The sequence below is a fragment of the Antedon bifida genome, chromosome 7, assembly GCF_963402885.1.
Source record: "Antedon bifida chromosome 7, ecAntBifi1.1, whole genome shotgun sequence".
Lineage (NCBI taxonomy): Eukaryota > Metazoa > Echinodermata > Crinoidea > Comatulida > Antedonidae > Antedon > Antedon bifida.
Genome location: NC_136232.1, coordinates 23,911,763 through 23,926,384, shown reverse-complemented (window position 1 = coordinate 23,926,384; position 14,622 = coordinate 23,911,763). Strand labels below are relative to the sequence as shown.

Genomic DNA, 14,622 nt, shown 5'->3' with positions numbered 1-14,622 from the left:
TAGGTTAACCTAATAGCGATGTAGTTAGACATCGTTTGGACGGGACTTAAATTATCGTTTTCGAAAATAGGTATTTCTACCCCTGTTCTAAATGGGTCGGTTTTAGATGCCTTTAAACGAAGTAAAAACATTGTGATTCTGGCTTTAATGTAACATCATTAATTTGTAGGTATGTACCTGACCCTCTTATACTTGTAAATTCGCCGCATCTTAAAAACCCATAGAAAGCTAATTTAAAAATACATTGTAACATAACATCTATGAAAGGTGTAATTATTGTCCTACCAGCAGAAAGTATGGCGCACATATCGCTCAGGATTGCTGACGTTATCGGGGCGCGTTTTGCCTTACAGATGTTTTGCGACTTCTTAATCCCTCGTAACACATAGTGGAGTCTGTTTGCCCCCACTGTAACATCTCGTAAACCTGCTTTAATATAATGGAAACGTATTCCCGCCAGATACAAGTTGATTGTTTCAAATTTCAGATCTAGCGCTTTTTGGAAATGGGTAACAAAGTATATAAGTTGGTCCTCGTCAATTAGCGGAAGTGTTGCTTTCTTTACTGGTACGCCTGACATGGTCAAGAATGTTAGGAAACACCGCAATGCAGATTTATATACTCTCTTCGTAGAATCAGAAATAGAGTTGTCCCATAACTGTTCGACTTGTAGTTTCAATTCATTAGAAGCTCTGAATGGTGTACGCATGGTGTCGGAAGAGCATTGGCTGTTGGTACAAGCCGTCGAAATTTCTGCATCTGGTGGCGAGAAAGAGCATCAGCTATAACGTTATGTTTCCCTGCAATATGAGTAGCGCATATATTATAATTATGGATAGCAGAATGATATGTTAGTTTCCTCATCAGTTTCATAATATCAGGTATTCTGGACCTACCCTTGGAGACGATTTCAACACTGGCGATATTATCGCAAAAGAACATTATTCGTTTTCTAGCCCAATTATTACCCCATAATACACATGCCATGACGATGGGATAAAGTTCAAAGAACGCCAAGGACGTCTTGTCCGTAAGGTATATTTGTGGGAAATTTCCCTGAAACCATTCGTTCCGATATATACCACCAAAAGATGTGCGTGTTGCATCGGTGTACAGCGAAATGTCATTAGCAATTGTGATATTATCATTTAAAAAGAAAGATACACCATTCCAGTGTTTTAAAAACAGGGACCACATCGCTAAATCTGCCCTACAATCTTTGTTGATACGTACATGATGGTGTAGTTTCTTAACTGTAGTTGACAGGCTGATTAAATGCGATACAAATGAACGGCCAGGGTGTATGACCCTACAAGCAAAATTTAGATGCCCCAAGAGACTCAGTAATTCTCTTTTTGTACAGGAGGCACGCTTACTGAATTCCGTTGTAATATTTCTAATTCTAGCTATTTTTTCTGTTGGTAGTCTCGCTTCCATGTTAATCGAATCGAGGTATATACCGAGGTATTCTAACGACGTAGAAGGTCCTTCTGTTTTCTTTTCTGATAGCGGAATACCAAGGGTTTTAAACATATCCAGAAAACGCATCTTGGTTGAATGTGCGTTTGCCGTCGGAGATTCTATTACAAGAAAATCGTCCAGAAGATGAAGAATATTATGAATGTTATAAACGTTGGAAGCTATCCAACAAACTGCTTGGGATAGTGTGTCAAATATTTTTGGACTTGAACGACAACCAAAAACAAGTTGTTTAAAGAAGTAATATTGTTCGTTCCATTTAATTCCATGGTAGCCTCTGAGTCCTGGGTGGATGGGTATTACTTTGAATGCGTCAGTTATATCTGTTTTTATCAATAATGCTCCACGACCCTGATTTTTAATCATTCTAATAGCGTCGTCTATTTTGACGTATTGTAGTGAATACTGATCTTTATCTATAAGTTCGTTCAAGCTCGGGTTGTTAATATCATCGTGCGGAGCGGACAAGTCCACGATTAGTCTCTTTTTGTTGGAATATTTACCTTCTGCGATACCGATAGGGTTTATGCGATATTGTTTGTATGGAATAACACTGTATGGGCCTAATAAATATCCCTTGGTAACTTCTGTTTTTACCAATTCAGCAATCGTATCGGGTTGCCTTGTAGCCGATTTTAAGTTCTTACATTCAATCGATTGCTCTGGAAGTGATTTGATACCTGTAGAAAAACCATATACCAACCCGTCTAACAAATAGTTCTTTAGATACGTGTTTGGACACAGTGACATATGCTTATGTAGCTGTTCAATATTTATAGGGGTGGTTATTGTTGTATCATAGTTAGCGGTTTCGTTTAACGTTGTGCAGTGGCCCCTATCACTTGAGGCCCCTGTCCGTTTTTTGACCACCTGCATGCTGACTGTGAGTGGCCGCCTTTACATAACAAGCAAATGTGAGCTAAATTGCAGTTTGTCTTTACACACCCTCTATCACCGTTATAATTTCTCTGCCTTGATGAAAAACGCGTCGTCGACCATACCAGTCGTTGTCTGCGTTAGGGATGGCCGTATTCCTAGTAGCTTTCTTAGGTAAATTTTCGGATATATCGCAGAAGGCTGTACTGTGTAGTGTGCTGCTGCAATAGTTGCATGTGTTAGGGCGACTATTGGCAAAAATGTTACAGAAAAGCGTGTTATTTCGTATGGACCAGTCGACAAGGACATTGTTGTATCTCAAATGTGATGCCGCAATTAGGCTAAACTGTTTGTGATATTCATAAAAACCATTTCCAGGGTATCGAGAAGCCATGTCTACAATGTCTCTTTCGTATTTGTCGAGCTCCTCTCTCCGCTGGGGATGAGCAGTGCTCATGATGTTTTTATAAATCCCGAAGGCTTGGATAAATTCTCCAATATTGAGGGATTTTGCCAATCGTGGATCGTGTTTGAACGAATTAATTTCATCTTTATTGTCTCGGGGCGAAGCATTGAATAAAGGAATTAATAGAGAAGCAAGATTAGTGTTCCTACCTGATACTATTTGTTGGCGGATTGCAGGTGATATAGTTTCCACCATGGGCAGTGATTCCGCAGCGTATCCAAACCTGGTACGTATGTGTGTTCCTCTTTGTGAGGATTCTTCAACAACAGTTGCCGACGTACTAGGCCGTTCGAATGCCTCGACTGCTGAACGAATGGAGAATGGCTCCAGTGTGATGTCCTCACTTGTCGTTGCCCTAGAGCTAGTGGCATTATTATTGATTGGTGAAGGACTACCAACTGCCGGCTGTTGTTGAGAGCTCAACGAACTCACTGTTTGTGTCAATGATGCCACATTTTGTTGCAGATTTTGTACTGTTGTAGACAACTTAGAAACTAAGTCGATCAGTACCCTGTTTGTAGGATTTCTACTCTCGGCAACTTGAGGTTCGATTGCTGGCCGAGAAATAGCGGATTCATTGAATAAGCGCACCAACTGTGCCTTTTTGGCTTGAGATGGGTGTACAATTCCAAGTTTTTTAAGTTCTCCTTTTAGTTTCGCTACAGACCAATTAGAAACTCCCTTATCATACGGCGTTGAGCGTTTGCTTCTTGTTGGAGCCATTTTAATAATATCAGTAAAATTAGTGAAAACTGCCGTTGAAGAATAATAAATGAAATTGTGTCTCAAATGAATTGATTACAGATTCGCTTGAAATGTACTAAATACGCACAATAAACATAAAACAATAAATACATTGTCAATTACTGTGGTTGGAACTTTGATAAAGTGTCTCCCTTGACTAACATTCACTTTTTAATTACCTGTAGAAACAATATACTATTCATCCTAACACTTCTGTTACTCTGAAATCTACCCAAATTTATATACCACATCCTTAGTTAAAAGTACTTGTGCTGTGTATAAACTATAAATTATTACTTTAAATTTCCTTTTATAAGATTTGACTGGTTTTGATCGCCGGACATCACTTCCATTTTGTATGCGTATTATCACATACGATTGTTACGTCACACTTTATAAGATTTGACTGGTTTTAATCGCCGGACATCGCTTCCATTTTGTATGCGTATTATCACATACGATTGTTACGTCACACTTTATAAGATTTGACTGGTTTTAATCGCCGGACATAACTTCCATTTTGTATGCGTATTATCACATACGATTGTTACGTCACACTTTATAAGATTTGACTGGTTTTGATCGCCGGACATCGCTTCCATTTTGTATGCCTAATATCACATACGATTGTTACGTCACACTTTATAAGATTAGGCTGGTTTTAATCGCCGGACATCGCTTCCATTTTGTATGCGTATTACCACATACAATTGTTACGTCACACTTTATAAGATTAGGCTGGTTTTAATCGCCGGACATCACTTCCATTTTGTATGCGTATTATCACATACGATTGTTACGTCACACTTTATAAGATTAGGCTGATTTTAATCGCCAGACGTCACTTCCATTTTGTATGCGTATTATCACATACGATTGTTACGTCACACTTTATAAGATTAGGCTGGTTTTAATCGACGGACATCGCTTCCATTTTGTATGCGTATTATCACATACGATTGTTACGTCGCACTTTATAAGATTTGGCTGGTTTTGATCGCCGGACATCACTTCCATTTTGTATGCGTATTATCACATACGATTGTTACGTCACACTTTATAAGATTTGACTGGTTTTAATCGCCGGACATCACTTCCATTTTGTATGCGTATTATCACATACGATTGTTACGTCACATTTTATAAGATTCGGCAGGTTTTGATCGGCGAACATCACTTCCATTTTCGTTGCATAGTATCACATACGATTTTTACGTATCACTTTATAAGATTTGGCTGGTTTTGATCGTCGGACATCGCTTCCATTTTGTATGCGTATTATCACATACGATTGTTAGGTCACACTTTATAAGATTTGACTGGTTTTAATCGCCGGACATTGCTTCCATTTTGTATGCGTATTATCACATACGATTGTTAGGTCACACTTTATAAGATTTGACTGGTTTTAATCGCCGGACATCACTTCCATTTTGTATGCGTATTATCACATACGATTGTTACGTCACACTTAATAAGATTTGACTGGTTTTGATCGCCGGACATCACTTCCATTTTGTATGCGTATTATCACATACGATTGTTACGTCACACTTTATAAGATTTGACTGGTTTTGATCGCCGGACATCGCTTCCATTTTGTATGCGTAATATCACATACGATTGTTACGTCACACTTTATAAGATTAGGCTGGTTTTAATCGCCGGACATCGCTTCCATTTTGTATGCGTATTACCACATACAATTGTTACGTAACACTTTATAAGATTAGGCTGGTTTTAATCGCCAGACGTCACTTCCATTTTGTATGCGTATTATCACATACGATTGTTACGTCACACTTTATAAGATTAGGCTGGTTTTAATCGCCGGACATCGCTTCCATTTTGTATGCGTATTACCACATACAATTGTTACGTAACACTTTATAAGATTAGGCTGGTTTTAATCGCCAGACGTCACTTCCATTTTGTATGCGTATTATCACATACGATTGTTACGTCACACTTTATAAGATTAGGCTGATTTTAATCGCCAGACGTCACTTCCATTTTGTATGCGTATTATCACATACGATTGTTACGTCACACTTTATAAGATTAGGCTGGTTTTAATCGACGGACATCGCTTCCATTTTGTATGCGTATTATTACATACGATTGTTACGTCGCACTTTATAAGATTTGACTGGTTTTAATCGCCGGACATCGCTTCCATTTTCGTTGCTTATTATTACTAACCATTGCTACGTCACACTTTATAATATTTGGCTGGTTTTGATCGCCGGACATCGCTTCCATTTTGTATGCGTATTATCACATACGATTGTCTTTATAAGATTTGGCTGGTTCTGATCGCCGGACATCACTTCCATTTCCGTTGCATAGTATCACATACGATTGTTACGTAGCACTTTATAAAATTAGTTAGGTTTTAATCGCCGGACATCGCTTCCATTTTCGTTGCATAGTATACATACGATTGTTACGTAGCACTTTATAAGATTTGACTGGTTTTAATCGCCGGACATCACTTCCATTTTGTATGCGTATTATCACATACGATTGTTATGTCGCACTTTATAAGATTTGACTGGTTTTAATCGCCGGACATCACTTCCATTTTGTATGCGTATTATCACATACGATTGTTACGTCACATTTTATAAGATTCGGCAGGTTTTGATCGGCGAACATCACTTCCATTTTCGTTGCATAGTATCACATACGATTTTTACGTAGCACTTTATAAGATTTGGCTGGTTTTGATCGTCGGACATCGCTTCCATTTTGTATGCATATTATCACATACGATTGTTAGGTCACACTTTATAAGATTTGGCTGGTTTTGATCGTCGGACATCGCTTCCATTTTGTATGCGTATTATCACATACGATTGTTAGGTCACACTTTATAAGATTTGGCTGGTTTTGATCGCCGGACATCGCTTCCATTCTGTTGCATATGATCACATACGATTGTTACGTCACACTTTATAAGATTTTACTGGCTTTGATCGCCGGACATCCCTTACATTCTGTATGCATATGATCACATACGATTGTTACGTAACACTAAGATTCGGCAGGTTTTGATCGCTGCACATCACTTGCATTTTCGTTGCATAGTATCACATACGATTACTATTTTATCTAATTGTCGCATTTGATAATTTAAAGATGATAAGCAGTAATTACTATAATTAAGTAATAATAATTTAATTTTAGGCTTCAGTAAACATTTTCCGCAAACTATATATTTACTTATTTGTAGGGCAGAATATTATTACCCCTCACTTTAAGAATACCGTGCAAAAGTACTACTACTACTGCACCACTACCACCCCTACTACTAACATTCAGTAGGATTAATAGCAGTATACATTTAAATAAAGAAATGTTTTAAACTATATTGTAATTGTTGTTATGCAGACATTAGACTTGTGGATGGCAGCAATATTTATGAGGGACGAGTTGAAGTTTACGATGGTACAGAATGGGGTACAATATGTGATGATGACTGGGACATCAACGACGCTCAGGTTGTATGTCGACAATTAAGACTAGGACCAGCTATCCAAGCTCCAGTGCGAGCTCATTTTGGCCAAGGGACTGGTCCGATTACGCTTGATGATGTTCAATGTTCAGGAAGTGAGACATCTATCACAGGCTGCCCTAATAATGGAATGAGGGTACACAATTGTAGACATTCTGAGGATGCTAGTGTTATTTGTGGTAGGTAAAGTAGTAACTGTATAAAAAGGATCACTAAATACAGACAACAACAATACTGTAAGGCCAAGACACTTTTTTAACTAGGAAATGTCAATATGTTTATCTCAGTTTAAAAGGAAAATGTGTTTTTTCATATTTTTGTTCATTGCCACCATTCAGACTTTGTGTCCTTTGTATCCTTACTTTGTGAGTGGCCGAGCGGTTAAGACAGTCGAACCGTAATTACGTAGCCATAACATCGGCAGGGGTTCGAGGCTCACTCACTCCATGGTTCTGGTGGTAGAACGAGTCTTCTCGGATAAGGACTATAAACTGTAGGTCCAGTGTACACAACTAGCTCGTGTGCACTTTAAAGAACCTAGTACATCTTTCGAGACGAGTAGGGGGTTACCCCGGTGTATTAGTACATCACAGCCACTGATCACCAACTGGGCCCTCTGGGAGACCAGTCTTTGACTGAAGAGGTTACCCAGTATAAATATATATTTCAATCAATCAATCCACGTCCCAGTTATATTACTCATTAAATGTTAAAATAAAAACGTTCAGCAATTTCAAGCTGCTTCTCATCTTATAAAATAATGGGCAGTTTGTCAGAGTTGGAAAACAGAACCAGTTTATTTTTTATTTGGTTGCAATCTCAAAATCATAATTTGTTTAAAAAATGTATTATCCATTTACACATATTCATTCATCATTTAATTTGATATCTGTTTATCTCAGTTCTTTCAATTTTTACAACACAGTAGACATAAATGTAAAAAGGTACCAGAAAATAAAAAAAAAGTAATGAAGATAACATTATTTAGAGATGAAAGGTTAAAATGTTAAAAATATCAGATGTATTATTACAAAAAATAGCATTTTTCTATGGGCAGATATTATCTTATATTAAGATAAATCTTCTCATCATTAAATTATGCTTTATATTGAAGAGGTTTTAAATTTAGTTTTAAACTTTTTAATAACATTACTATTTCTTTTTATTATAATCAGTAAAGCTTTCAATATAACACTTAGTTACAAGAGCCAAAGTGATTCAACTTTTAAAAATGGATTCATTAATGTAATTAATTTTTTGTCTTCAGCAAACTATTTGTTTGCAAAGAATTATTGGTCGTAAAACCTATTGGAAAGGAAGATACTAGGTAACCTATGTTTACTAGTTGTTATAACATTTTGCAGTATGCCAATGAAAACTCAACAGTCGCTACTGTCCTGAGTAACTTATATCACATTGATAATAAATTTGCGGTACACCACGTATATTAGTTCTGAAAAGAACTGTTGAGTTTCTCAACGTTTCAATCAATATGCTTTGATCGTCCTCAGGATTGTGAATTATAAACATTTTATTTCGCCATGCAAACCTTCAAACAATATATTATGTCAGATTAACATTGATATTCAAATATACTTAACGAGAGTATAGCTTCACAGTGAGAGATATATCAATATAAAGAAATGATTTTAACTTGTACATTTGTTTCATTTAGCAAACATTAGACTTGTGAATGGCAGCAATATTTATGAGGGAAGAGTTGAAGTTTACGATGCCACAGAATGGGGTACAATATGTGATAATGGCTGGGACATCAACGACGCTCAAGTTGTATGTCGACAATTAAAACTAGGACAAGCTATCCAAGCTCCAGGGCAAGCTCATTTTGGTCAAGGGACTGCTCCGATTATGCTTGATAATGTTCAATGTTCAGGAAATGAGACATCTATCACAGGCTGCCCTAATAATGGAATGAGGGTACACGATTGTGGACACGATGAGGATGCTAGTGTTATTTGTCAAGGTAGGGAAAATACACACATTAAATACAAACTTCGAATTCAAATTCATTTATTGCAACTGAGTAAACATTGTTGAACTTACAAAAGTACTGGTAAAACATTAATAAATATGAAAAATACAAATTCACATACATGAAAAATACATCAACATATTTACAAAGGCAAAAGTAAATTATATAGTAATCTAATAGTTATTTTTTATTTATTTATTTTGGTTCAAGTTCCGGTACATTTATTTATCATAATTTAATAGATATTATACAGTAATAAAGTACAGGAGGAGTGTTATTTATCTAATTGTCATTATTTGATAATTTAAAGATTATAACAGTAATTAATATAATTAATTAATATTACATTTATAAAGAAACTTGTACATTTGTTTAATTTTAATAGTAAACATTAGACTTGTGGATGGCAGCAATATTTATGAGGGACGAGTTGAAGTTCACGATGGTACAGAATGGTGTACAATATGTGATAAAGGCTGGGACATTAACGACGCTCAAGTTGTATGTCAACAATTAAGACTAGGACAAGCTATCCAAGCTCCAAGGCAAGCTCATTTTGGTCAAGGGACTGGTCCGATTATGCTTGATAATGTTCAATGTTCAGGAAGTGAGACATCTATCACAGGCTGCCCTAATAATGGAATGAGGGTACACAATTGTAGACATTCTGAGGATGCTAGTGTTATTTGTGGTAGGTAAAGTAGTAACTGTAAAAAGGATTAACACAGACAACAACAATACTCTAAGGCCAAGACAACTTTTTTAACTAGGAAATGTCAATATGTTTATCTCAGTTTAAAAGGAAAATGTGTTTTTTCATATTTTCGTTCATTGCCACCATTCAGACTTTGTGTCCTTTGTATCCTTACTTTGTGAGTGGCCGAGCGGTTAAGACAGTGGAACCGTAATTACGTAGCCATAACATCGGCAGGGGTTCGAGGCTCACTCACTCCATGGTTCTGGTGGTAGAACGAGTCTTCTCGGATAAGGACTATAAACTGTAGGTCCAGTATACACAACTAGCTCGTGTGCACTTTAAAGAACCTAGTTCATCTTTCGAGACGAGTAGGGGGTTACCCCGGTGTATTAGTACATCACAGCCACTGATCACCAACTGGGCCCTCTGGGAGACCAGTCTTTGACTGAAGAGGTTACCCAGTATAAATATATATTTCAATCAATCAATCCACGTCCCAGTTATATTACTCATTAAATGTTAAAATAAAAACGTTAAGCAATTTCAAGTTGCTTCTCATCTTAAAAATAATGGGCAGTTTGTCAGAGTTGAAAAACAGAACCAGTTTATTTTTTATTTGATTGCAATCTCAAAATCATAATTTTGTTTAAGAAATGTATTATCCATTTACACATATTCATTCATCATTTAATTTTATATCTGTTTATTTCAGTTCATTCAATTTTTACAAAACAGTAGACATAAATGTAAAAAGGTACCAGAAAATAATAAATAAACTAATAATGAAGATAATGTTATTTAGTGATGAAAGCTTAAAATGTTAACAAATATCAGGTTTATTATTGGAAAAAAATAGAATAATTCTATGGGCAGATATTATCGCATATTAAGATTTACCTCATTATTTATTTATCCTTCATATTGAAGAAGTTTTAAATTTAATTTTTTTAAAAACATTAATTAGTATTATTATTTTCTATTATTATTACAATCAACAAAACCTTTAACATACACTCGGTGGGCAAAAGCCGAATTGTAAGGAATTTACAAAAAATGGATTCATTAATGCAATTCATTTGTTGTCTTCAGCAAACTATTTGTTTGCAAAGAATTTATCGGTCATAGAGCTTATTTATTAAAAGGAAGATACTGTAACAATTATATAATATGCTTACTAGTTGTTATAACATTTTGCAGTTATACCATTGAAAATTCAACTGTCCTGAGTTACTTATGTCAGATTTACATTGATATTCAAATAGAGAGTTTAGCTTCACATGTGAGAGATATATCAATATAAAGAACTGAATTTAACTTGTACATTTGTTTCATTTAGCAAACATTAGACTTGTGAATGGCAGCAATATTTATGAGGGACGAGTTGAAGTTTACGATGGCACAGAATGGGGTACAATATGTGATAATGGCTGGGACATTAACGACGCTCAAGTTTTATGTCGACAATTAAAACTAGGACAAGCTATCCAAGCTCCAGGGCGAGCTTATTTTGGTCAAGGGACTGGTCCGATTGAGCTTGATGATGTTCAGTGTTCTGGAAATGAGACATCTATCACAGACTGTCCTAATAATGGAATAAGGGTACACGATTGTGGACATAATAAGGATGCTAGTGTTATTTGTCAATGTAAGAAAAAATTGACACTAAATACAAACTTTAGTACTAACAGACGATATTACAATACACTATGGACTAAGAGAGAGTGTTTGTTATCAAAAATTATATAAAATTTAAAGAAAAAAAGAGGTTAAAACTACATTTGGCATCTTTTATTCTCCTTGTATATTAAATATTCCATTGATTAACCAGAGGAAACAAACAATACCATTAAATTAAACAGTGTAATATTGAAGCTTAAATATAATATGTTTTTATTTCACCTGTATCGAATTATAAGAATTTATGTTCATCTTTAAAATACTCATTGTTATCACACCACCAGTATTCATCATTATCGTAGTGTTCTACTATGTAAGATAGAAATAAAGTACTTGGTAATGTTGTTGTTTTACATGAATTACTGAATTGTATTATTTACTGCTTTTGTTTTTCTTTAACAAAATCATTATAGTCAGATGCCCAACATATTGCACCTGTAATGTCTGGACGTGTGACGATGATTGTTATAATAACACTAGATGTAATCCATGGAATGCAAATATACATACAGAGCTTGTTAATTACAATGTGTATGATCCAATAACAAGATTGTAAGTATAACTTTTTTTTATCGATATTTTGAAATTTAACTAAATTTATGTCATACTGTGAGCAAAATCTACAATGTATATTTCTTTGATAATAGGTCCATGCTATTTATACAGCAGGATCATGATAATATTGAACAAATGGGGAGTGGGTGGATTTTGTTAATGTGGAACTACTGGTCTTGTGGCGGTCTACAGTATATTTAGGTCGTTTCAATCAGTTTACGGGCTCATCAGTAATCTGGTTAATTTCAGTATACGTCATTTTACGTATGAATGTGATAGTAGACTTAAATAACATTAATTATTTTAGTATAGCATATTGTGACATCACTAAAGTACATACAATAGAGACATGCAGTAAAAATACTGTATATTAGGTACACTTGAATATTGTAATTTACTTATACTGTGCATGCTCCCAATCAGTCAATCATCTATTTGGAATATATATAAATAAGGTAGTTAAAATAAGTAATGTGACGTGTACATCCTGAATGAGAGTAGAGTGCTCTGTATTATTTTTAATGTTTTAATTTTTCAAATTTGGTAGTTTATACTATATTGTTTATATTTTGCGATTTTTATATTTTTATCATCGAACAGTCTTCTTTTGACCAGCTTTTTGTGATTCTTTTGTGTGTGGAACAAAGGCAACTTTACATGTTTGATTATTTTATTATTTTTTGTTTTTAATTTGTAAATACATTTACACATTATTTTACATTGATAATGGATTAATATTATTATATAATTTTATTATATTTATTCTTATAAAAATAACTTTAAAACAATTCATTTTCTTATTCATGAGTGAACTTTTTTTTTGGAGGATATAATAATTCGAAATCCTTTATTGTATAATTTCATAATAATGATAAATATCATAATCATTGTTACTAAATAACTAGTATTTGTTTATGTAGTAATTTTGTCTTGAGAGAATAAAAATTGATAATTATATTCAAATTCAACAAATGTCACAGACTTCAATATATAAACATTTATCAAACCGATCAGTATAACCAAGTCTTTATTTGTTTGAGTGGTAAAAAAAGGGCAGTGGCATCAAATAATTATAAAAACAAAGGCATCACCCTAAATAAAACCCAAATTAAGATATAAGGTGCAGAGTAACATAATTAAACCTATAGTGAACAATATCATGTAGAACTATACATTCATACGTTTTGAGATGAATATTTACTTATATTTATTTTTATATTTTGACATCAATAAAATGTTGAAACAATACAATGCATGCCTTGTATGATCAATTGTAATAATGGACTAATATTTACTTTATGATTTCATGATTATTTACAGTAAAACTAATTTTAAAATCAACATTTAGTCTTTAGTCATCCACCATGAAAGAACTTTATTTTTTCTGCTTTGCTTATGTATTAATTTTGTCTTATGAGAATAAAAATTATTAAAATATAATATATAATTATTTTATATTTTGACATTAAACTGTTTATGCAATAGAGTGCATGCATTGTAGGTTCAATTGTAATAATGGACTAATATGTACATTATGATTCCATAATTTAATTATTTACAGTAAAAAGAATTTTAAAATCAACATTTTTTTTAATGTATCTACCATGATTTAATTATTTATTTTTGTAAGATATAACAATAGAAATTGAATCTGTATACATATTAGATAATACATTTATTATATGGTTGCTAACAAACAATTTGAAATTGGTGTAGAAATTTTCTTTTAAGAAAATAAGTTTTAAAATTTATTTACCACCTTTTTATTTTAACTTAGTATAATGTTGACATATAAGAGTACATGCTGTATAACTACTGTATTGTATAATTTACAGGAATGTAGACATTTCAAAATTTGAGGTGACAGAAAAACTAAAATAATTTAGCAGCTTGGATATTGTGATTTACTTAAACTGTGCATTCTTTTTACTTTTAAGGTATTTGAACAAGAACCAGATAAGTACATTACCAGCCAATGCATTTGCTGGTTTGACAGCATTGAAAAAACTGTAAGTGTATTGCTTATATGTTTGCTTACTTTTACCAATTTGGTTTTAATTTAGAAATTAAATTATAATTTTTTTTACATTGTTGGTTAAACAATGATAATGGAATAATATCATATATAATTTCACAATTTGTGATCTTGTAAAAAATAACTTTAAAAATCAATAGTTTTTTTCTCATCCACCATGAATGAACTTTATTTTTTTAATAATACATAATAATTTAAAATCAATATTTATTGTAAAATATCACAATATAAATATCATTATAACAAATGTTACTAAATAATCAGTATTTGTTTATGTATTAATTTAAACATTATTTTACATTAATAAAAGAATATATTCTATCATTTCATTATTATTTACAGTACAAACATTTTTAAAGCAACAATTTTTAAATTTATCCACCATGATTGTACTACAGTATTTATTTTTTTGTAAGATATAACAATTGAAAACAATTTGACTTTGTTGTAGACATTTTGTTTAAAATATATATCTACCACATTTTTATTTTAACATAGTATATTTTGAAATAACTAAAGTACATACAATAGAGTACATGCAGTATATGTAGACATTTCAACAAAATAATGTAAAAATAGCTTG

General features: G+C 33.5%; 1 protein-coding gene across 1 annotated transcript; it reads right to left on the bottom strand.

Moving 5' to 3' along the window:
* Nucleotides 1–675: 675 nt before the first annotated feature.
* On the bottom strand, nucleotides 676–2,355 carry LOC144849019 (uncharacterized). The gene has a single exon (XM_078705971.1). The coding sequence runs from the start codon at nucleotides 2,353–2,355 to the stop codon at nucleotides 676–678; it is 1,680 nt and encodes a 559-aa protein (XP_078562097.1).
* Nucleotides 2,356–14,622: the final 12,267 nt, after the last annotated feature.

Coding starts and splice junctions, on each gene's coding strand:
- LOC144849019 (XM_078705971.1), bottom strand. CDS start 2,355: ATGCAGGTGGTCAAAAAACGGACAGGGGCCTCAAGTGATAGGGGCCAC.